Source organism: Squalius cephalus, assembly GCF_949319135.1.
Source record: "Squalius cephalus genome assembly, chromosome: 24".
Lineage (NCBI taxonomy): Eukaryota > Metazoa > Chordata > Actinopteri > Cypriniformes > Leuciscidae > Squalius > Squalius cephalus.
The window spans coordinates 2,422,386-2,449,371 of record NC_137145.1 but is presented as its reverse complement, the minus strand read 5'-3'; the positions used below and the strand labels follow the sequence as shown (position 1 = coordinate 2,449,371).

General features: G+C 37.2%; 1 protein-coding gene across 2 annotated transcripts in view; it reads right to left on the bottom strand.

Moving 5' to 3' along the window:
• LOC307152273 (3',5'-cyclic-AMP phosphodiesterase 4D-like) overlaps positions 1 to 26,986 on the bottom strand; it is a 296,084-nt gene that overhangs the window by 249,734 nt on the left and 19,364 nt on the right. For both annotated transcript variants that reach the window (XM_079860768.1, XM_079860771.1), the window contains one exon: positions 14,568 to 14,653. In XM_079860768.1, the coding sequence (XP_079716894.1) occupies positions 14,568 to 14,609 (42 nt within the window). In that variant the 5' untranslated portion in view covers positions 14,610 to 14,653. The remainder of the gene's footprint in view (positions 1 to 14,567; positions 14,654 to 26,986) is intronic.

Genomic DNA, 26,986 nt, shown 5'->3' with positions numbered 1-26,986 from the left:
ACAATACAAATATCTAAACATTCTTAAATCAAGATGCATTTCCATGAGGAAAATATATTAAGTCTTGCTTTATTTATATATATATATATATATATATATATATATATATATATATATACAGTATATACACACACATCATACATTTACAAACTTGTCTTAGATGCAATTAATCGATTTGACATAACCAGGGGGTAACCAGCCAATGTGGTCAGAAAAATAAACTTAAATAATTAAAATAATAAAATAATTAACTAAAGTGACCCCGTTTGCAGATTCTTCTTTTAAGTGTAAACTCGCATTATTTTGATCAATTTTTCAGAAAACATGATCTAACTTCTAAAGTAATTTTGCTTCTCAAGTAAACGTGTTCTTGATCAAAGAATGTTTATTTGTAGTGGAAAACAAGATTAAAACAATATTTGTACTCATTTTTTGCAGCGTAGAAGCAATAAGCCACTCGAGGACGCTTGTTTATGAGGTATTGTTACACACAACGTGATGCGGAGGCTTACTGGTTTATTAAATCAACAGCATAGAAATAAATGAGAAAATAATCTGCATATGAGTAGCGTTATCACACGCAGAGCCCTTTATTAAATGCAGAGGGTATTTCCCTGCTGGGGTGGAGAATATCTCCCAACGGCCATCTCCACTTCACCCGGATCCTCATGAGATCGGAATAGGAATAATAAATGGTAAATGATCCCCACAGACTGAGATGGAGAGTCTGATATGAGTGTGAAACTTGCAGATCGTTACTGCATAGCCAGAGGCTATTATTTTCAATTAGGTGGTTAATCGTTTGAATAATGTTAACGCCTCTGAGGATGCATGAAGAGTGAAAGATAAACAGCATGTACATGATGCTTGCTTGCTTTATTTCTTTATTTATGATGTCACTGCTGAAGGTTACAGCATGTTCAATTGTTAGCATGAAGACGCCTTTCAGCGGAAGGACTTTTTTTTTAGTCCTTTGAAATAGACAGAGCCTTGGTGTGTCACTCGCACTCTAAAAAACTACTTTCCAAAGAGGGTTTTATAGCCTTTTATATTCCCTGATTCCAACAGGAACTTCTGTGAGTTTAGAAAACATTCAGGCACTTTGTTAAACTCAGGACGGCTTCACTTTTTACAACATGAAATCACATTCTCAACCATTTTACTTTCATAATACGGAAGAAATTCTGAATAAACGGGATATTAGATATTAGATTCTAACTTTCGTTTGGATGCTGTCTTGTTCCAGTCTCCACAGGAACCCATTGTTAAAAAGAGTGACTGAATTCAACAGGAACTTTTTGAACGTTGCTGCCACAACAACCGCAATAAGAAATTCCTGGAAAGTACGTGTTTAGAGCACCAGAAAATCTGAAAAGAATGTCAAGTCAAGTCATCTTCATTTATATAGCGCTTTTAACAATGTAGATTGTTCCAAAGCAGCTTTACAATGATAATAGGAAATTAAAGTAAAGTGTTTTGGCTTTATTAGCAGCTCTAGAATAAAGTTATTGTCCAGCTAAAGTTAGTTTGATTGATTCACTTCCGTCGCAACGATCATTAGTTATTGACTTAGGGGCCGCTAACACGACACCGCTCTAACAGAAAACTCTTAAGTTCTCTCTGCGCAAACTTCAAAAACGCGAACCGGTGAGAACGCTGATGGCGAGGCTTTCACAGGGGAGAGACTAGTTGACATTTCAGGACTGCGCTGTCGTCGCGTCCAGGCACAGGTCCTTCATCAGATCTGGATATGGCCTGGATCCGGCGGACTGCGGTAAACCTCGGGATAAACAGAGACTAATATTAGCGTAGATGCCATTCTTCTTATGATGTAACGAGTAGGGCTGGTCAAAATACCATTTTTTGAGCTTCGAAGCTTCGGTAGTAATGAACATCGAATATTCGAAGCTTCGGAGAGAGGGTGCTGAACATATTCTTCTCTCTAATAAAGGCAGGAATCTCTGTGTGTCTGTCTGTCCGTTTGCATTTTGATTATTTCGAGAACCGTTCATCCAATCGACTTTACAAGTGAGTGCAGTGTCGCATTTGGTGCAATAGCCTATAGATGGAAACGCGAGACGCGACACATTCAGAATTTAAACTTTTAGTAAACTACAGAACAGCGCGGTCAGGAAGCGGCGCACCTCACGCGGGCAGGGCTTATATGCTCCGAGAACGGACACTGCACTAGTGATATAAAACGCACAGTCTGTTAACTTAAGCAATACTTATAAGGTAGTCTAATATTTTTCTGACTAACAATTTACTGACACAGTAAAGGGTAGATTTAAATAAAGAAAAACGAAATTTAAATAAAGAAAAACGAAATTTAAATAAAGAAAGAACGAAATTTAAATAAAGACAAAACGAAATTTAAGTAAAGAAAAACGAAATTTAAATAAAGAAAAACGAAATTTAAATAAAGAAAAACGAAATTTAAATAAAGAAAAAATGAAATTTAAATAAAGAAAAACGAAATTAAGTTAAATTAAAAACGTGATTAATTTAGATTGATAATAACAGGTAAAAAGGCTAATACATGTTGTTTTTATTATTCTATTTTCCACAATTTCAAAGCAACGCAGCTTAACCCAAAACACAAGCTCAGGCATGCACTTCGGTCCATACACACTCCGCTGTTCTGCGCGAGAACACTCCGGTTGCTGGAACACTGGCGTCGGTTCTATTTCTAGCATGCAGGCGTTTTCCGCGTGGCTCGAGCCGCGCCTGAGACGCGTGTCTCACGCAGGCAGTGTGCAAACTCCAACCTGTTAACATGGGAGCCGAAATAAAAACGGACACGCCATGCAGCCAGTGTGTCGCCGGCCTTATTCAAGCGCGAATGAGAACCGTTTCGCGGGGGATCTCAGGTGTGCAAAAAAAACCCGAATATTCGAATGTCAAATTTTCAAATCGAATACCAACCCACCGAACAAATATTCGGGTCCAGCCCTAGTAACGAGTACATCAGGATTTATGGGAAGTGTTCCCGGTTCCGGCTGACCTAATCTATGCAGCCTAACATTGAATTATAAAAGTCTATAGTGTGTTACGTGTATGCCAGGTCAAAGAGATGTGTCTTTAGTCTAGCTTTGAACTGACAGAGTGTGTCTGCTTCCCGGACAATGTCTGTATAAGCGCCATTTGCCTTGCAATGACATGAACACATGAAAAATCGTTTCTCTATATCGTTATCGTTATAGCTGTGGTGTGAACTCTGCTATTCTTTAATACTGAGAACGATTTTTTTAGAACTATATCTTCATCGTTGTCTTTATCATTATCGTCCTTTGTGTGAACGGGCCTTAATTCTGCTTAGAGTCGAGCGAGACTTCCGCGTTCAGGAAAAAGTTGGACAGGTAGAATGAAACTTGATTATGTCCATCAGGAAATGATTGGATCATAAAAACTTGGTGGTTCGCACCAGATTCTCCGGGAAAAAGGTCATTTCAGAAATGGAAACATTGTCTTTTGATGAAAGATTATGTAGACAAATGTTTTTTTGTGCACAATAATGTGCGCTGATCAATTATTAATCAAGAAAAATCAATAAAACAATAAAAATCAAGAATGTGTTTTAAGAAAGCAAACGCTTATTTCATGCTGGCTTTACCTTGACTTTTAACAAAAACCTTGACTTTACTTAAAATTTGACAAACCAAAATTTGCATAAACTTCTTAAAAGAATCAAACAGCTCAATTTTGGAATCCTATTCAACCAAAGAAAAGAAATAAAAAAAAAAAGTTATTTCCCAGAACCGTACAACAACCTTTATTTATTAGACCTTGAAAAATTACGAATAACACATTATCTTTTAAAATCTTTTCTCCTATTATACAAACTCCAGTTGATAACCAATGAGCTTCAACCATGGCGAAGCATCTGCCAATGCTGGATGCAAGATAACATCATATTACATGCTCTCATGCCACAATAATTCATCATTAGCAATGGCTAATAAACAAATCAATGAACAAACAAGCCTGAACAATACTGTACGAGTGAATCTGATAACGCTGTAAGGATAATAGATACAGATGCCGCTCTCATCTGCTGTTTATAGTGGTGAAGAATAAATCACCCACTGTTAGATACACAATAATCGGTTATTGTTTACCGCCCAAACATGCAGTGTTTACGAGCGCGCGTGGCTGTGTGTGTCGTACGGATATTAGCTGCCTATTAAGACTCAGCTCTCAAGGGTTCGTTAGTAACACGACACAATGAAAAGAAGGATTATCCGTGCTAAATGTGTGGCCGCGGCTCAATAGTCTTTGTCCTCCAGCACTGGACCATTGGTGTAATTGGCTTAAAACTGCAAGCCACATACAAATGTATGAATAAGGTGTATTGGCATAATTGAAGAAAACAAAATGAAAGCGTTGGTGCACCTGCTGCACGCCTGGTGTTTGTTGTTGCTGTGAGCCGGGTCACTCTCGCTAAGCTGAATTTATGAGTGTTCTTAAGTAGGTCAAGCTCATCTTCTTCTGAAAGTCCGTGTAGAGAAGAGTTTCTCCTCGGGGACGTTTTATTGTTTGTTTTTCTGCTGCTCTGCGGCACTTGGGTCATCCTGTAATAAGCAACTCTATTCAGGGAAACAACGGGAAAGATTGCATGCTGTCCGGATTTAATGGTGCAATCAAATAAAAAGCCCCCAGTATAATTAGACTATGTTTTCATAAAGTCTATGTAATAATAATAATAACAATAATGACTAATGAGCTGTGTTTGCGAAGGCAAGCTTTACTACTACTACTATTGTTCATATATGGGTTTGTTCAAAAAGAGAGATGCACTGATGCCTTACTAAGCACTATTTTTGCCTGGTGGGCAATATAAATTATGGGGGGAAATAAATCAGATTTACAGTCATAGCTGGTGATATAGAGAGGCTTGGTCGTAGGTTCTTTTAAAATGGACTAATAATAAAAACAAAAGTAACCACCTAGCAAACACCTAGAACACCCTAACAACCACTCAGAATGGCCTAGAAACAAACAGAACACTCTTGCAACTGCAAAACTACAACTGGCTGCAGGTTTTGCAGGGGCAACCACTTAAAACACCCTAACAACCACTTGAAAACCTTAGTAACCACCTAGCAACCACCCAGAACACCCTAGCAACCACTCAGAATGGCCTAGAAACAAACAGAACACTCTTGCAACTGCAAAACTACAACTGGCTGCAGGTTTTGCAGGGGCAACCACTTAAAACACCCTAACAACCACTTGAAAACCCTAGTAACCACCTAGCAACCACCCAGAACACCCTAACAACAACTCAGAATGGCCTAGAAACCAACAGAACACTCTTGCAACTGCAAAACTACAACTGCCTGCAAGTTTTGCAGGGGCAACCACTAGAAAAAAAACCCTAGCAACCACTTGATCGCCCTAGTAACCACCTAGCAAACACCTAGAATACCCTAACAACCACTCAGAATGGCCTAGAAACAAACAGAACACTCTTGCAACTGCAAAACTACAACTGGCTGCAAGTTTTGCAGGGGCAACCACTTAAAACACCCTAACAACCACTTGAAAACCCTAGTAACCACCTAGCAACCACCCAGAACACCCTAACAACAACTCAGAATGGCCTAGAAACCAACAGAACACTCTTGCAACTGCAAAACTACAACTGCCTGCAAGTTTTGCAGGGGCAACCACTTAAAACACCCTAACAACCACTTGAAAACCTTAGTAACCACCTAGCAACCACCCAGAACACCCTAGCAACCACTCAGAATGGCCTAGAAACAAACAGAACACTCTTGCAACTGCAAAACTACAACTGGCTGCAAGTTTTGCAGTGGAAAACAACTACTCTCTCCCCTGTGATGGCCTCCTTCCCTTTACCAAAATAATTCCAGCTCACATGGCTACGCGGAAGTGATAAAAAATTCTGTATTATACATTTAAGGCCAGACAAGTAATTTGTTGAGGGCAATTTGTAAAGAAACACTACACGCCTGCGCACATATATATATACAAACGCGCATACCTATAGACCAAACACGTAATGCGCATGTCAGCGTTCTCACAGGTCTGCGGTTTTTAAGTTTGCACAGAGATTATTTTCATTATTTTTTTTTTTCAAGGGTTGCACTTTGGAACCTATTTCAAGGTTTGCGTTCTCGAGCACCAAACACTGTTGCTATGCAAATGAGCGGGTCTGAGCGCGTTAAGGGTTTTCTGTTAGAACGGTGTTGTGTTAATGGCCCCTAAGTTAATAACTGATGATCTTTGCAACGGAAGTGAATCAATCAAAACTAACTTTATCTGGACAATAACTTAATTCTAGAGCTGCTATAAAGCCAAAACAATCTCTGTTACTTTAATTTCCTATTATCACTGTAAAGTTGCTTTGAAACAATCTATATTGTTAAAAGCGCTATATAAATGAAGGTGAGTTGACCAGCCAAAACACCCTAGCAACCATTCAGAATGGCCTAGAAACCAAGAGAACACTCTTGCAACTGCAAAACTACATCTGGCTGAACGTTTTGCAGTGGAAACCAACTAAAACACCCTAACAGCCGCCTAGCAACCACATGAACACCCTAGTTACCACATAGCAACCACCCAAAACATCCTAGCAACCACTCAGAATAGCATAGAAACCAACAGAATACTTTTGCAACTGCAAAACTACATCTGGCTGAAGGTTTTGCCGTGGAAACCACCTAAAACACCCTAACAGCCACCTAGCAACCACATGGACACCCTAGTTACCACATAGCAACCACCCAAAACATCCTAACAACCACTCAGAATAGCATAGAAACCAACAGAATACTCTTGCAACTGCAAAACTACATCTGGCTGAAGGTTTTGACGTGGAAACCACTTAAAACACCCTAACAGCCACCTAGCAACCACATGGACACCCTAGTTACCACATAGCAACCACCCAAAACATCCTAACAACCACTCAGAATAGCATAGAAACCAACAGAATACTCTTGCAACTGCAAAACTACATCTGGCTGAAAGTTTTGCTGTGGAAACCACCTAAAACACCCTAACAACCACCTAGCAACCACATTGACACCCTAGTTACCACATAGCAACCACCCAAAACATCCTAGCAACCACTCTAAATAGCACTGAAACCAACAGAATACTCTTGCAACTGCAAAACTACATCTGGCTTAAAGTTTTGCCGTGGAAACCACCTAAAACACCCTAACAACCACCTAGCAACCACATGGACACCCTAGTTACCACATAGCAACCACCCAAAACATCCTAGCAACCACTCAGAATAGCACTGAAACCAACAGAATACTCTAGCAACTGCAAAACTACATCTGGCTGAACGTTTTACAGTGGAAACCACCTAAAACAGCCTAACAGCCACCTAGCAACCACATGGACACCCTAGTAACCACATAGCAACCACCCAAAACATCCTAGCAACCACTCAGAATAGCACTGAAACCAACAGAATACTCTTGCAACTGCAAAACTACAACTAGTTGCAAGTTTTGCAGGGGCAACCACTTAACCATATATTAACCACCTAGCAACCGCTTAAATCACCCTAGCAACAGCTTAGCGATTACTCAGAACACCCTAGAAACCACCCAGGACGACATAGCAAACAGTTTTGCAGTGGAAAAAGCATCTCTCAGATTTTCTTCAGAAATCATAGAAGTCTAGGTGTCCTCTAAAATGAGAATATAGTTTTTTCAGGCCTAACAGGACAGCACTGTGTGTAAGAAAACAGTGCTAGAGGTTGTTAAAATGGGTCGGCGGTAGGAGAGTCTCATTGATATTGTAAGTGGCAGGGATGGGTGAAGGGCACAGTCAGATCTAGTATGCCGAGCCGGGTTGTCTTTGACAGGTCATTCGCCTCTGTGGCTTCAGCATCCCCATTACTGCAGCTCGTACACAAGAAGCCTTTCTGAGTGTGTCAACCAGAAACCCGTCAGGGTCTGAGTCTAATGCACTGCAACAGAGGCGAAACAATCTCTGCCACCACCAGAGGCGATGTACACACAGCCACCATTACACTTCAGCACAGAATGAATGACACAGCCGGGTATGCATACAGATCTCTCAATATCTCACAGAAGCACTCTGTGAAAGTATTGGCATTGTTATTCCATGCTGCCCTCAGGAGCCGGCGAAGTTTCAACCACAACGGGTCGACAAATGAGGTCATGTGACTGGGTGAGTCTCACGAAACCTGTCAAAAACTATACTTCACCAAAAATCAAAACTATATGAATAAAAAAATGACCTCTGCTGCCTATTTATAAGAGCATTATTTATACAGAATAGGTTGTACTGCTTTAATTTATTATATTTTTAAATAAAAATTAGGCTGTATTATAGAAAATTTTGCTGTGATGAGACTCACTATAAAAAAATATCCAAAGAAATGTAATGCAGGGGTATGTGAAATAATATTAAATAAGCTTAAAGAAAGAAATAGTCAAAAGAAAGAAAGAAATCTACATTTAAAAAAATACATAGTCCGTCCAGTAGGTTTCATTTTTTTTATGTAAAAAATTATAAAATATATATTTTTTAAATAATTAGAGGTCAAATGTGACCTGGACATGAGATTTACCGCACTAAGATGATCACAAGTGTCACTTTGCATTCGTTTATGCAACAGAACAACATTATAATTTTCTAGAAAAAAAAAATATTTTAACGCTGCCTATTTTTTAAGCATATATTGATATAGCATAGGTTTTGCTGCTTTAACTTATGTTTATTATTATTATTACTATTATTATTATTTTTATTATTATTATTATTATTATAGTAAATTGAGGCAATGAAAGTCATTACATAATATATATATATATATATAGTGCTGATGTCCAGGTCACATTTTACCTCAAAGCATAAATGGAAAATAATGTGTGTATATATAAAATCACACACACATTATTTTCCATTTTTGCTTTGAGGTAAAATGTGAACCTGGACATGTTTCGGTGAGATTTACCCGATTAAGATGATCGTGGCAAGTGTCATTTTGCGTACGTTTATGCGAAAGAACACCATAATCATTTCCTATTAAAAAGATCCAGGAAGAGCGTTAGTTTGATAAGTGGACTGAGTGCGTTTGAAAAGCAGATGCCGTGTTTCCTTCTTTTGATCTCGGAACATTTCAGGCCGCTACTGGTAAGATCTTCTTCTATTACTGTTAATCAGATCAGATTGATTGAATCAGGAGCAATCAGGATGCGATCAAACATGTGGGACTCCTCGCCACGGCTAATGTACTGCTCTGAGGTCAGCAGAAATGTGTGCGTGTGGATAAAAGGGCGCTGACGTCTATCTGACAGACAGATGCTACATGACATGCCTGTGTATGGATGAACGCAAACCTCTGAATAACCCAGCTTTCGTCAAAAGGGCATGTTGTCAGCCACTGCCTGGTTGTGCCCTTTACAAGAATCAGCCAATCACAGCGCGCCGATTACAACGCTAACAGAGAGCTGATAAAGGAACAGTGGTAATAATGGTGCATTCATTGCTGATGCGCTCTATGTGTTTCAATATACCAGACATTAAAAGATACAGAATGAACAATAAAAAACAGACAGAAAGCCATTAAGGCTTTTATTGCTCAGAGGTTGCTCAGGAGTTCTCCATTAAGTTTTATTTAAATATCAACTTTAGCTCCTAAAATCCTTTTTAAGGAATAGAAATACACACCAGTCTTATTGTAGCATAATTGCTATACTATTACTATTTTGTTATTCTGTTTTCATTTTAATTTAAAGGTGCAGTGTGTGATTTTAGCGACATCTAGTGGTGAGGTTGTGAAATACAACCAACAGAAGTTACGGTGGCCGACAGGAAGTGACGTCGTCGTCTGAGACAGCAGAGAAGAGCCAGTTAAGCAATGAGGTTTCTTAAAGATAAATTAAGAAATTAGGTTTACTTAATTATTCAGTAAAACGATGTTATTGCGAATACTATTGTTACTTGTTCATCATTGTGTCAGTGTTTTATTCGCTGACTTTAGCTGTAGCTTCTTTACACGAAGAACAACATAGTGACAAAATGCGTTTGTCCGTTTAGGGCCACCGTAGAAACATGTCGATGTAAGGCGACCCGCGGTGTGTGTAGAGAGAAATGCTCATTATAAGCTAATAAACACATAACGGTTCATTAAGTAAGGTCTTTATACACCACTGAAAACATAGATGTGTATATGATATTGCATTTCTGTCAACAGATCCTCCTAAATATTACACACTGCACCTTTACATAATTGTCTACATAGTTATTATGGTAATACTTTACTATAAGGTCACATTTGTTGACATTAGTTAATATATTAATTAACTATGAGCAATTTATTTGGAAAACATTTATTAATCTTTTTTAATGTTAGTTAAAAATGTTTGTGTTCGTTTTAATTTTTTAAAAGTATTAGCAAATGTTGAAACTAGCATTAACTAAGATTAATTGTTCATTCTTAGTTCGTGTTAACAAATGAGAGCTCATCGTGTTCCGTTTTTATTAACTTTTTGTTAATTTAATTTTATTATTAAAAATAATATTATTTATTATTATTTCATTACTTGAATGAGAAATGTTGCCTTTTTTTATTTTTTTATTTTTTCATTTACTGTTTATTTAATTTCAATTAATGTATATATATTTTTTATGGTTTTAGTTTTAGTTAACGATAATAACCCTGATACACACAAATAAGGCTGTGCTTGATGTACAGTAAGAGCTATAAAAAATTATCAGATCATTTGCTCTTCGATAAGAAATGTTCAAGTTCATATTTGAGATGTAAAATTAAAATAAAGCTGAGATCTCTTCTGAAACTCACATGTGAGATTATTACTGACGTCTTCTCAAAAGTGAAATCTGAAAAGCAACAGACTTACAATGTTTCTCTTATTGGCGTCTAGAAGGAACAACTGAGACGAATGATTTTTCATTTGTACTGAAAGTCCCCCCCCCCACCTTGACTCCATGCACCATCGCTCTGAGATGACATTTAGACACGCAATTATAAAAGCACTTAAAGGCGGCCGGCGTAAACACCCTCGTCTTTCCTCGTGGTGCTGTGTGTCCTCATTTAAAGGCATTAGAAACGATTTGCAGCTGCACTGCTGCTCATGCTTGACGTTGATGCCGGCCGGCGATGCAGAAAGTGACGTGGGGAGTGAGAAAGTGGCGGGTCTGTTGATCTTGCACCTCTGTGTCACATTAAAGCTGTCTGATGGTGACACACACTTCCGTCACAAATCACATGGCTGACCAGAACACTCGTTTAGCAAAGGGCGCGCAAGGACCATTTGAGCTGACAACTGTATTTAAAGCAGTGGTGAATTTAAAGTCATACTGAGATGGGATTCGCAGCCCATTTACTTTGTTAACACAAAGTTTTGTCTTGTTTTCCAGTACATTCTTAAATCAAGATATATTAACTTGAGAAGCAAATGCAAATGCCCTAAGATGTTAAGAATACAGTGTCAAGTCAAGTCATCTTCATTTATATAGCGCTTTTAACCATGTAGATTGTTCCAAAGCAGCTTTACAATGATAATAGGAAATTTAAAGTAAAGTGTTTTGGCTTTACAGCAGCTCTAGAATAAAGTTATTGTCCAGCTAAAGTTAGTTTGATTGATTCACTTCCGTCACAACGATCATTAGTTATTAACTTAGGGGCCGCTAACACGACACCGCTTTAAGGCGAGACACTACAGGTGAGTAGGGTAACATTTTTAAATAATAGATATCACCATGAAACTTCCTCAGTTGATTACTTACACAAGTATATAAAAAAAATTATGAATTTGTATGTTTAATTATGCAAATTAGGCATTATCTCATTAAATATGCACAATTTTGCATATATTTTTGGTAGATAGATCTGAACATATGATAAAGCCAGGAGCAAAATTATCTTTTCATTTTGTTTACACACAAGATGAAAAAAAAAAAAAAAACAATTCAGAGGGATTTCAGGATATATGCTTTCATTACCTAGGAAATCAAAATAAACTGTCCATAGCCTTAAAAAATAGATTTTCGACATATTTTTTTGATTAAAATGTCACATAAATCAGACCAGCAATGATTTATTAACAAATCCCTCTGAAAATATCTTCAGAATACTGCTAAGTGTATAACTGGAGAGTTTGGTGTACACAGGCTGAGATGTTTGTACTGGAGAATGACAAACTCATTTTGAGAAAACGGCATTTAAAGAGTTAAATAGCTCTAAATGAGATTTCGTCGTTAGCTTTAAATCCCCCTTTGGACTTTCATGATTGGTTACTGATAGATAGGAAATGCCCATATTTGGGTTACATAGCGTTGTGCAGGAGACTCAGAGCTTTACAACGATACCGGTCGTGTCAAAATTAAGTGTGTTTTTGCTGAAAACAATCTGCCAATGTGGTCAGATATATAAACTTGCTTTCCTTTTGAATTAAGTTTATTTTGCTTAATTGGCAGATTTAATGGTAATTCTTTACTTGAAGGGGTGTGCATAAGACTGACATGACACCTTCATAACCATGACATGACACGTCATGAATATGAAGGAGGTTTTATGCATGTTTGTCATTAAGTGTCATTTGTTATGCAAATATGACATTGTTTGAGATGTCTTTGTTATGACAACTTGACATAAACCAATACATCATAACCTGTCATAAATGCATGACATAGCAGATTAATTATCAAACTTAAGAAACTACTTAGTTTTATGGGTTAATATTACATTAAACTGTCTTGTGTTTGGTTTTGACATTGCTGTCATGAGGCCATTATAACTGTGTCATGAATATATTTCTGACCACTTTTTTTCCCCAGTATTAGTTATAAAATAATTTGACAGTATTAACACTTAATTGAGATTTTAATGACAAATTAAATTTGTATCACTGTAGTTGAGGTCAAGAAACATATTCATGACACTGTTATAAAATTATTTGACAGAGTATTAACACTTAATGATATTTTAATGGCAAATTCAATTTGTACTACTGGGGGAAAAAAAGTGGTCAGAAATATAATATAATGTAATGTTAACCCATAAAGCCAAGTAGTTTCTTAAGTTTGATGATTAATCTGCTATGTCATGTTTATGACATATTTATGACAGGTTATGTTGTCTTGGTAATGTCAAGTTGCCATGACAAAGACACTGACAGGTTATGATGTATTGGTTTATGTTAAGTTGTCATAACAAAGACATCTCAAACAATGTCATATTTGCATTAAAAAATGTCATAATCGAGCGAATGACACTTAATGACAGTTGTCATAAACATGCATAAAACCTCCTTCATATTCATGACATGTGTCATGTCATGGTTATGAAGGTGTCATGTCAGTCTTATGCACAACCCTTCAAGTAAAGTGTTACCGATTTCATTTTTTTTTTAATCTCCCTGTAGTCAATCATTTTATTCCTTAAAACTCATCTTTGATCACCAAAATCAAAGAAAATTAAAGAAATTCTTCATGCCTTAAAACATCTTGAATGTAACTCGACACCCTCGCCTCATTTAGAATGCACGGTTCTATGAATATGCAAATGAGCCCCGCCTCCACTCACTCCCTCAGCTCAGAGGTCCACTGGTTGACAATCACACGTTGATCTGATTGGTTACAAGGTAGTTTGTGACGTCAGAAACACCAGCGATTTCAAAGCGTGTTTTTGAGACTGTCTTTGGTTCACTGCAGTTTTAAGGAGGAAATACTCAGCAATGGTGTCGACTTATGAATTTACACATGCTTTGTCTTAAAGCAGATTAAAAACACCACATAGACACATAAACAACATTAAAAGCTTGATTTTCACCACAGGGGGACTTTAAGCATAAACTCACTCAATTATGATATATTTTTTACAAAGCAAGACTTAATATCTTAAGTCATTTTGCTTCTATAAATGCATCTTCATTTAAGAATGTTTAGATATTTGTATTGAAAAACAAGACAAAAATACACAGTTAAAAAATAGTTGTTTTGCAGTGAACGTATTTCTGAGTATAGAACGGCATATGATTTTGATTTTATCCATCGAAAATTTATTGTAAATCATTTTACAGAAAGATTATACAGACAAACCTTTTTTAGGGAATAACATGCAGTCGTGCACTGATGAATTATTCACAATAATACAAGAAATGTGTATTAAGAAATAAATAGGGCCCCTTTGATTTAATTTTGACTTCAAATAAGGTAGTATAATTGCCTCTGGTGCTGTAATGTGTCAAATCAGAGGTGCATTTCATCAGCAGTTATTCTGCAAACTTCACTGCAAACCGTTTTCATCACAAAGTCTTGAATATTACATGTCTCAGCTCCCAGAATGAGTCATCAAGCCTCACAGGCAAAGAATGATTGCAATTTAAAAAAAAAAAAAAACAAGAGTAGTGAACATACTTTAAGAGCGCAGGCTGCGACGACTGTTCTACCACTACACACTTTCTCTATAACAAATTAGAGAAACATAATTGCTTCACCTCATTCCCAAGATTCCCATTATGGGAATTTATTCCTCATTTTACAGTTTGCACAGTGAAAGTACAGGAGTATTGAAATGCACTCACAGTCCCCATGGAGTCTGTCGACGTGCAATCGATCTTTTTCATCCTTCCAGATGCTACAGCATGTAATTCCTCACACAGTCAAAGAGCTAGAAGAGAAAAACAAAAATAAAGCTGGTCAAGGTGTCAAAATAGACCAGCAATAAACCGCATTAGACACATGGAGACCAACAGTGAATGGATACTAGATCCCATTATCAGTAGAAAGCGGTCCATCTAGGCAACACTTTTAGGCATCAAAGGCACCTTTGCAAAATAAATCAATGCATAAATAAATAAAGTAAATGCATTAACAATTAATGCATAATTAATCTCATTAATAATTGCATAAATAAGCAAATGCATAAATAATTACAATGAACAAATGCATAAAATAAATAAATAAATGCATTAAAAAATAACCCATTTCACCCATTGTGAAACCTGTGAACAGAAAGCATAAAAATTAATGTCTTAAACGGTCTAAAACCCAAATTAAAGGTGTAAATAAGCAGCACAGCTGTTTTTTCAACATTGATATTAACATAAATGTTTCTTGAGCATCACATCATCATATTAGAGTGATTTCTGAAGGATCATGTGACACTGAAGACTGGAGTAATGATGCTGAAAATTCAGCTTTGATCACAGGAATAAATGACACTTTACTGTATATTCACATAGAAAACAATTACTTTACATTATAATAATATTTCACTATTTTTACTATCTATTAGTATTAGTATTAGTATCATTTATCCAATAAACGCAGCCTTGGTGAGCAGAAGAGATCTCTTTCAAAAAACATAAAACATATCACAGACCCCAAACTTTTAAACAGTAGGCTAGTATACGCACACACAGTACAGAAGACAACCCAAAATGCAATGCGATGAGTTCAATGAACAATTTCACCCAAGTTGGTGGACTAAGTCAATAGAAATGTTAGTTATGAACATGATTTAGTTGAAACATTCATGATTTGAATATCAACCCAATATTTGTTGGTGCTTCCTATCGACGGCGACACGTGACGATCCTATTTTAGAAACGGTTTCTATTTTTCTGTGACGTCGCGCTGGAACAACAAACACAAAGTGTGGCGATGATAATCTCAGGTGCTGTTTATGTGCTTTATTTAATGTTAAAAGCGTGTAATGTGACTCTGAATATCATTTAGTGCTCCAGCTTTGTGGCTGTAAAAGCAACAGTGGATAATTCACCTCAGATCTTGAAATTAAACAAATGGAAACAAGAACGTTCAAACTGTGAACAAGTGTATTATTTGACAAAGATTGTTTTAGTAACTCAGTAACCTATGTGTTTGAATAATGTTTAAATGGTGTAATATTTTTAATTTGATTATGTAGCTACTTATCCATTTTCTTGCGAGTGCCGTCAAGATTACTCTCTGGTGCCGTGAGACTCCGCCCACACGCTGATCTGATTGGCTGACTCCGCCCACACGCTGTTCTGATTGGATGACTCCGCCCACACACTGTTCTGATTGGCTGACTCCACCCACACGCTGTTCTGATTGGCTGTGGGTTTTGATTGATTTCAACGCATCTCGCAGTCGCGTCGCTTCTAGTGTGGACAGAGAAATTATTTGTCGCTGGAATCTTATCGCATCGCGTCTAGTTAGGACACGTTGTCAGTCGAGCCTCTTATGGCTTTCCCGTGGGAAGCACTTGTGTGGTGTGCTTGAGAGATCGTTAATGACGCGTTTCAAATCAGACACTTATTAGGTTCAGGTCTCTGTAAGGAAGAGTCGGCGAGAAAGCTCTCTAATAGGGTTTATGGGGTCAGAGGAGGTCCTGTGTTAATATTAAAATGAGGACAGACGAGCTGAACACCCACGAGGACTACAGTTGAGATGAATCCAGCTTATAGAGAACTGCAACTGCTCACAACAACAAACCTGAGCCAGCAAATCATGCAAATCAGCAACAGATTGAACAAAGGGAAGAAAGACACATGATGTGTCCAAAACAGCCCAAGAAACTTCCATCAAATGGAAAGAGGACACTGACAATGCGTCAACACACATGACAGAGCACTTCTTCTAAAACAATGTCTCAGCTTTCAAATTCTGTCAATTTTATTACAAAATTCAAACAGTAATAAATACTGGGTATTGACACAAATTTCACAATTCGATTCGATTTCGATTCACAAACTTGCAATTTTATTCGATTCCGATTCGATTCAATATTGATTATTTTGGATATCAGGGACAATACATGGCAAATTTTCTCAAGGAAAACAAATCTCTTAACTAATGCTGTAAACTATGGGAGTCAGTCTATAGGCTTCTTATTACTGAAGGTAAAAAATAACTGATTTGTATACAAACACTTAAATTACACTTTTATTTATTTTTATAACAATAAAGTTAGGCTATATGAAATATAAACATTTAAATGGTGGCTGTCATCAAAACATGCCAGATTTATTCAAACATGCATTAAATATTGAAGAACATTCAAAAATTATAATGAACATGTAATATGGTGCATATATTTAGCAAAATTCTCCTCTCTAGAGTTAATTTTTGAATTTCGAAGAAAATGGACGTAATTTGAAATCTGAGACTTTGTTTCATATCAATAGTAAAAAAGCACAAAGATTATTGCGATTTATTGGATGGGATGTTCCATTCATTCATCAACTGAAAACAGGATGACTAATCGATTCTTGGGATTTAAGAATCGATATCGGTTCGTAAAAATGAGAATCAATTAAGATCGAGAAATCAATGTTTTTTCCCCAGCCCTAATAAACACCATTTTGGTGATGTGAACTAGAGGTCTGCATTCCCGCGGCTGTCCCGCGGGATCCGCGGGACCCGACCAGATATTTTGCGCCGCGGGATTAAATTTCCGACTAAAAAACGGTAGCGGTCGGTAACTCTGGTGTAATTTGAACGGGAGCGGTCGGTCATTCAATATCACATTCCCGACGCCGACGTTCTTTCAGAACAGCATATCTTCGCTTTACCTAATCTTAATCTTATCGACCACCCGGTATAGGCTACAGTCTGCCCTGTACTCAGGACCGTTATGCACGCGCTGCACGCACGGACCAGTAACGGTTCTTTCTGTCATGCATTGATTGTATTTGCTTAACAGCAAAATGTTACGAATTTTGATAATACGAATAAAAATAATAGCCTACACTTCTTTTTTTTTTTCGCTGCGATATTTTTTCCCCTACTGTCTGCAGCAAAATGTTAAATTTTGTATATTGACAAGGCGAATAAAATAATAATAAAAAAATGTTTGTGCAGACTACATTTTTATTTTCTCTGTGAAAATGTACATGTGAAATTCTGGGAGATCTATATTAAAGCGGGATGGTCGGGTCGGGAAGAAAATTATTCTAAGCAGACAGCGGGTGAACAAATAGTGTATAGGCAGCGGGAACGGGTGGGTGCGGGATATAACCCCAGCGGGAGCGGGCGGGAGCGGGACTTAAAAAACAGTCCCGCGCAGACCTCTAATGTGAACACGCCTCAATTCAAGCGGCATGTGAAGCGATCTGAGTTCCACTATTACTAGTTATAGCACCAAATACACATGAAAGAACATCAGAAGGAATGGTGAAAGATACAGTACAGCTTACTGAAATAAATCATATCTCATGTAATCGTTCAATGGGTGTTTCATCTGCTGAAAAACATGAATAAAATCACTTGTGAACAATATGTCACGTAAAGACATTAAATGACCATATAGCATGTTAGATAGACAGAAAAATGAACTCTGGAGAGGAGCATTTTTGTAAATATATGCACTATATTATTGTATTTTTACTCTTATATCATCAAAAAATAGAACATTATTATAAAAAATGCATTATATGAATTTTATAAGAATGAGTTGTGAATTTTAACCGTTAAATAATAAAAACCGCTAACAGGTTTTTCGGTATGTTTTCAGCATTGATTTTGTTTCCCTTGGAAAAATTAACATAACTGCACCTGATATTTAGCGAAATGAATGGATCCTGAATCAAGATCGGAATCGAATTGCAAGCTTACGTATCGAACCACCCTAAGTGAAATGAACAGCACAAATTAAGTCTATTAATCGATAATCTGCCCCTGTATAATCATAATTTTCCGTTAAAAAGGAAAAAAAGTTGTTGGTGATTTACTGCCTCTAGTGTTCATTTCAGTCAGAAATCTGTATTGTATGAGCCCGTGTTGTGAAGTTTTATGGATGTTTGCCGTTTTGAGCCTGAGAAAACACAGAGCCAAGGACACTGCGAAGAAATGACAGCCGACCTCTTCATCCGTCTCTCATCATCAGCTAGTGAGAGGTTTCAGAGCTCTTCCGCTGGCGTTCTCAACACCTGACGGAAGCTCAGGACAGAACAATTACTCTCCCAAATGAGCCGAGATTTCCTGAAGCTGCTTTTCTTATTTACCTAGAGGAAATGAAAGACTGAAGAGAATGAAGTGATGTGACAGTGGAAAGCTTGAGTGACACCATGACAAATCGGCCCGTAAGAATGTGACGAAGTCTATCAGAAAAAGAAAAAGAAAAAAACATTTTTTAAATGTGCAAATGGAGACTTTTGTTTGGGATCAACATTTTATGGAGTTAAATAGGATATTTAGTGTTTAAAACAACTGATTTCATCCCTTCCATTTAACAGTGTTAAAATCCTAACCTAACCATAAAATATTAAAAAAGAAACTTAAACACTTTAAGTTAAAGTGGAAGTACTAAAATGACTAACTGAAATAAAACTAAATTAAAGATAAATAGGAATGTTAAAAAACGAATAAAAAAAAATCACAAAAATCACAAATGAATTAAATTACAATTAATTAAAATTAAGCAAAAATTAATTAAATTAAAATTAATAAAACTGAAAATAAAATAAAACTAAAAACTAAAAATATAAAAAAAGTTAATTTAAAATATTAGTAAATACTAAAATAACATCGATTGACAATTGATTGAATGGTGGAAAGTGTCTCTATGATTGAATTCAGTCGAGAGAAAACTTAAGATGATAAAAGATTATTAAAGGGGCTATATGTAGTTTTCAGCGGCCTCTAGCGGTGATGTTTCAGATTGCAACCAATAAGTTTACAAGCGAGTAAAGCCCTGCATTTCAACCCGAGCCTGACTTTTTTGGGTTATCCTTCTTTTTATATTTTTAATGAGAAGTTGACGACGACGATAGAAAAACAAACATAGAAAGACATTTCATAACCTCATAACTTTCATAATCTTATAATTACACTGACATATGACTGACATGACAGTCTCACGCACACACGCACACACAAACACAGAAGGTTTCCCGTCAGCGCGATCCACGATTCACCTCATGTGCAAATAATGGAGAATATTAAGAGAAAATCGCAGATGGCAAACTTAAAACGCAGCGGGAAGAGTGATAGAAGAGAGGAGGACTGGGTTAAAATCTTCCACTGTGGATGCTATTCTTTTACTCCACGATGCTCTGTAGAGACTGTTCTAACTTTTCGTTTGATTGGACTTTATTTTCGTTTAACTGTTGGAAACTACTGGAAAAAAGAATGACCATGTTCTGTGGTGCATTTTGAGGTAAGATAACCTGCAAGTTCGTTTTTAATTTATTTAATTTAATTTGTTTAGATTGTAGGCTAGTGCTCATTTCGTTTGCGAGCGCTGTTGCGAGCAGCCTGAGCCTGCCTCGGTATTTCAAAAAATGCTGTTTTACTCACTGTGGTTTAATAAATAAACATTTATTAAACTAACTGTCTGTGTGATATGCTTGAAGTGTTTTATATCTATGGATTTTATTGTAGGCAAGTAAAGTATTAGCGTTGATTTGATAGGCTAAATTGATCAAACATGTTTTACTGCTTGGTCGTCATTTTTAAAAAAAAATGCTACAAATATTGTCTAAATTAACTTAATAAAGAAATGAAAAGAAACATAACTAACAAAACTGACCTATTTTAATGGCTGCAAATAGGGCAGGATGTCGCTGTGTAATGAAAAAAATAAAAAAAATAAAAAACAGCCTCGGGTCGGACTCGGGCTGATCATTCTGATGAGCTGTCGGACACGGGTCGGGCCAGGGCCTGAGCATCTCGGGCCTAGATTTGAGGCCCGTGCAGGGCTCTACAAGCGAGTGCGCGTGCTCGAACTCATAGAAATGATCCCTGAAAATATAGTCTTCCCACTGCAACGTTACAATAATAGGCTACTTTTATCAGCTTTTATCAGCTTGACGTTGAACTAATGCTCCATGCTCGTACCATGATGAGTATGGAACCCTATCAACCGTGCCGAATTTTGCCTCTGCAAGCATCACTTCACATTTTCTTCAGGAAATGTACATTCTAGGTTTGTAGATAAGGTTTCTCCATGATTCAAATGCCCTGCCGATGTTGATCCGTGTCTTTTATGAATATGTGGAGTTTGTGTTGGAGTCTGTGTTGTGCTGGGAGCAGGTCGTTTCTTAGTGTTATCAGACATGTCATAAGTTGCATAAGTCATAAATCCATGTCATAAGTTGCAGTGTCGTCGCTGTTGAGTGCAAAGTCAGTAGACGAGGCGAGAGGCGAGAGGCTCGGGAGCGCGCATGCAGGTCTCAGTCACGTCACTGGATTTCGCGGTAAATCCGACCCGGAGCTTCACATAGAAATAAGAATACTTGCTTTCCGAGGTAATAGCAAAACCCGCAAAGTGGATCATTTTAATGTCAGATTACAACCCCTTCACACACAGGCAATAAAAAAAGGATTAATTTTAGTAGAAAAACTACATATAGCACCTTTAAGACATACATTTAATTAAAAAATATTTTTTTTAATTAAATCTGGTCCATTTCATGTTGACCGCAAGTCTCCTGCTTCGCATATGTTTCTCTTAAAGAGAAAAATAAACAGTAATCTTCCATGAATCTCCTTTAAGGTTAAGAAGAGATATCAGTGTGTGTGCTCAGAAAACACTGAAGTCTCAGATATATCTCAATATGTGCATTTCTCAAATGATCACGCTTTATGTGTGAACTACTGAACTCTTTTGTGTCTGTTTACTTCCCCTGATGATTTTTAGATGAGGCATCTGAGACAAAGGTGATAATTGAACAACAACAGAGAACAATGAAGCGGCAGATTCCCAGGGATCTTATGACATTTTGCTATTTTTTATTTATTTCAGTAAACAGACAGGCTGTGTTATTAAAACTGACAAATTATAGTCTAACGACTCATGCTAAAACGAGAAGTCTGGTGACGAACACGGTTTACAAAGGGGAAATTAATCGTTTTCCTCTCTGTCAGTCACACAACAGATGCGGTGAAAGAAATCAAAACATGAGAAGTTCTTGCCGACTGTCATGACATGTCATTTAAGTCACAATGAGGCCTGTGATGTATTCCGAGATTCGTGTGGGTGGGATGGAAAGCGTTGCACTAAATTGGCTACAATAAGAGGTCAATTCTTTCCAATAAGGAGAAGTTCTTCCACGGTCACATACAGATATGATTGACGGTTCAGCACTGCAGTTTTGAGTCACCGTGAGTTATTTCTAAAATGGTTACTGAGTCCCTGCGATCCCCTACCACTCTTTAAACCAACCCCACGCTCCTGAAGACTCTCTAAATCACTTCAAGAGGTCCTCGGATAATTGTGGGATTTTATACCATTAGAGTGCACTAATTCAGTTTCACTGCTGGCGCTGATATTAAACGGAAAATGAACCAGGGGGAAGAAATGATAATGAAGGATATTAAGGCGTCTGAATGTGATTTCAGGGCACAGCGGCGAGACGAGACCAGAACACGTCTCCACTCAGAGGGAAAGATTATACTTGGAAGCCCTTCCTGACATCACTGGCTACGTTTACATGCACAACTTTTGTTTCAATCGGACTGAATTCATTCCCATTAATGAATCTGAATGTAGTGTTTACATGAACGCTAATAAGGGTGTCACGATTTCTATTTTAAATCGAAATCGATCGAAATTAATGCTCAATCTTGATTATCGAATCAAAAAATGGAATCGTCGATGCTGTCACGCCCTCATGTCCAGGGCCGTTTGAAGGAATTTGGGGGCCCCAAGCAAAATGGACATGGAGGCCCCCCTAAACACAACACCCCCCCCCCTCCCAGCATAGCCATACAGTTTAAGTTCACCCACACTTTATATAAATAAAAAATGTTTACAGTGCAAATACTGCTGTTGCATACTGTGCATAAATACAAAATGTTTACGAGTTTCAAGCCTCCATGTCATGATTATATTCTCTGCTATATTGCTTTTTATGTATTAAATCCAGGCAATTGGTTGATGAAAAATTTATTAAAATTAAGATACAATTTATACTAAACGGAATTCACTTTAAAGAAAAGCTTTCTTCAAAACAAAACTTAACAAACTTGAAACTAAATGTGCTTATTTAATGGCTAAAACACATAGGCTACAGACTCTCTTTTTGTACAAATTGTAGCACATTCATTTAATTCTGATTTTGCACATGTAAGTTGAAAGGCATTTGTTTGTGCATAGTAAAACATATCTGTTACATTTATCAAGTTCATAATTGTGCGTGCATTTATTAATTATTATCTTAATGAATAATGCGACAAGGAAGAAGCATGTAAACTGCGTTGTTTGTTTATTCAGAAATAATTGAATGGATCGGAAAAGTGACAAAAGAGGACATTGAGGGGTGAGGCTGACTACTATCATAATTTCTGTCATGGCAAGACTGCTTCATGTGTTTGTTCATCGTCGAAGTCCCCGTTTTTTTTTTTTGTTTGTTTTTTTTTGCTGTCATAGGCGAGCAGCGTGCCGCATTTAATGCACGAGACAAAGCCAACTCATATGTTGTCACCCACGGCTAGTTTAAAATGTTTCCATACCTCCGATTTTCCACCAAACTTGCTCAAAGTTAATTCTCCTGTTTTAATTTTTTTCTTTGCTTCTTCAAGCTCCATGTTGCACTTAAGCTACAGAATAGTACAACACGCACAGCAGGTGTGATGCGTCACGCGTGCGAGACTGCGAGTGACTGCGAGTCGACGGAGTCGTATTTTTGTATTTTGCCGGCAGCAGAGATCACGTGGTTGGCTGGCTGCTGACAGCGACTACTGAGAGGGCCCCCTTGAGGGGGATCCCGATAACAGTGTCATTGCACTTTACTGCATTGACTATCAAAGGGGCGCTCACACAGTTTGTCGTTGCATTTTATTCTTAACCAGTCGTTGTCTTGGGGGCCCTGGCCAGCTCGGGGCCCCAAGCAATTGCTTGGTTTGCTTGCCTTGTTGAGACGGGCCTGCTCATGTCACGTCAGCTCGGCTTGCCAAGCGAAAGAAAAAAAAACACACGTGTTGAAGTGCTGCCAACTCTCACGCATTCACCGTGAGACGCGCAATTGACACTTTTAACACGCTCTCACACACAGAAAAATCGCGAAGCAAAGAGGACACGGAGACCGACAGACTAGAGCAGGTTACTTTATGATATAAAAAAATCTCAGCTCTCAGATTCTGTAAATTTTATTACGAAATTCAAACAATAAATACCGTTTTGGCGCTTGTAAATGTTACGTGACAGATCCCTAGCGCACATGAAGAAGCGATGATCGATCTCTAGCTAATAGTAAAGAAAAACACGAACAATGTTGAAAGATACAGTACAACTTACCGAAATGTATATTCCTCATACACAATATCGATCAATCAGTGTTTTTCATCAGCGTGAAGAGGTCAATAAAACAGCTGGAGAACAATTATGTCACATTTACCTCAGGAAAGCCATTCAATGACCATAATATAGGCTACGTAGTTGTCAAGAAAAAAATTGCTATAGAGAGTATTTTGCTAAATATGTGTTCTATATTACATATTATATTTTTTACTTATATCATTAAATAAAGTTGTTATTATAATAAAAAAAACGCATTATATTTAATTATTTTTAACTTTAAATAATAGCCTACTACCAGCTGATAGGGCTCTCTGTATGTTTACAGCATTAGGTGAGTTTTTTATTTTATTTATTTTTTAGACAAATTAAGCCTATCTTGTGTAGCCTACCTAATATTTATCCAAATGAGTCAATATTAAATCAAATCACAATAATTGAATTGAACTGAAATAATAAAAAAAGTGTCGCTTAATTGTACCATGTAAACATTGTAACATGCAATTGCGATGCAATTTTTTTACAATCAAACAAATCGAGAATCGAACCGAACCGTGACTTTAGAATCGAAAATGTAATCGAATTGAGGATTTGGAGAATCGTGACTAATAAACACGTGACTGGGTTGATGTGTGCGTTTATACGTCACAAGATTCAAATCGGAATATATATTTTTGACATGCGCACACAGCAAGAAAGTTTCCCGCTGTTTGCGCATAATAATAACCATTCTTCTACACGGGTTCTTTATTTGTTTTAAACAGCAGAATTAATTAGTGGCCGACCGATATTTGGCATTTTTAAAATATCGGCATCGGCCCGATACGTTTTTCTGATTGGCCGATGTGTTGGAAGCGGGACTTATTTTAATACTTTGTCAATCAGAACTGGTAAACAAAAAAAGTAAATGTTATGCAAAAAAGTAAAGCGTTTGCTTTTATATTATTTGTTACAATCAGGCTAAAATACTTTCTCATTTACCGTCAACATTCAGCAAATGCGCATCTACATCATTTAAACAAATCTCTGAATATCTAATAAACATTTAAAATTCACAAACCTTGCAGATTTAATGGAATCCAGCTGAAGTGTGCATTTGTAGCCTGATAAACGTGTGACTGCGAGTGACGGTCGGTCCGTGTGAAGTTAGTAAATGCGAACAGAAGATCATCTTCACAGGAGACACAATCAAAAACCTTTAAATCCTTCATTTTAAAATATGCTGTGCTATATCCAGTTGCCCACTGTGTCATATTCATATCGTTTTCACTGTGCTGTATGTAAAATTAGCGTTACCTTGTCTTTATTTGAAAAAATATGAATGCCAGTGCACGCTAAATTACCAGATTACTGAGTGCCCTGTTACAGTGTTTACTTAATATTTTATTCACATATTCATATATTTTTAAACAATTACTTTATTTGTGAAAAATACTGTAATAGGATTGCAGATTCAAGAAGTTGCCATCTATAAGCATGTTTACTTTAAGGATTTGTTTTCAGATTTATTTATAATTTATTTAATATTGATTAAAATAAATATAAAGTATATACAGACCCTTTCCAAAAAATTAGAATATCATGGAAAAGTTTATTTATTTCCATAATTCCACGAAAACAGGTGGGTTTTATGAGCTGGAAGCCCAAATTATGTACAAATAAACAACTAAATACTTGAAATCTTTTAAGTTGTGGGCCCTGAATCTATAATCTATGGAAGTTTAACGTTTTGAATGGAATTATGGAAATAAATAAACTTTTCCATGATATTCAAATTTTTTGGAAAGGGTCTGTATATAAAAATATCGTCTTCATATCGGCCATCGGCCACCCTGTTCTCTAAGATATCGGCATCAGCCATCAAAAAACCAATATCGGTCGACCACTAGACTTAATATCCGTTTCTGGTCATAATTTGGAGACGATGAGCATATGAACCGTTGTGACGAGCTGCTAATATGTATCACGCAGTAAAAATGCCCAAAACCAGTCGTGTGTGGATGAGAGTCTGAAACGAGCACTGGTGGGCCGTTGTCCTGCTCCACTTCACACACGCAGTGAAAAGAGGATTACAGAATGACGGGACACTCGTTTATATGACACTTTAGCGCGTCATACGTCATTAAGCTATTTCCACGTCATTGCACATGCAGTCCTTTCAGCTTCGGTTTTCAATCCGATGAAGTGCTTACATGTTCTCTGGATCGGATTAGAAAAGGAATAAACCACCCCTTTCGATCCGATCGAAATCTCATTCGGATCGAGCTCAGTCGGATCGATTAAGGTGTTTACATGAAGGCTTTTCAGTTCGATTGAGCCGTTGATACGATTAGGCTACTAACGGATTATTTGTTTGCATGTAAACGTAGCCACTGGCGCAGACACACGTCAAAGACGATTCTTTTTAAGAGACATAAGGGGCTTTCGTACCGGAGGAACCTTTTCATAGTTCCTAGCAGAGGTGGGAGTAAGTCACACATGTGCAAGTCACAAGTAAGTCTCAAGTCTTAACCTTCGAGCCTCAAACAAGTCCAAGTCAATTTTGTGAAAAGCAAGTCAAGCCACTGCTTTATGTCAAGCAAGTCAAGTCAAGTCGTAGCTTGGGTCACAAGTCACTGGCAAGTCATACAAACGTTTGATGATTTCACTGAATTTATATATTTAAATAAGTTAAAACTACAGAAGTTGTGGACTATGGTTTTATTTGCAACATTTTTTTTTAAATTGCATTTCCACATACAGCTGAGTGGTTACTACAATAAAAATCTAAAAAATAAA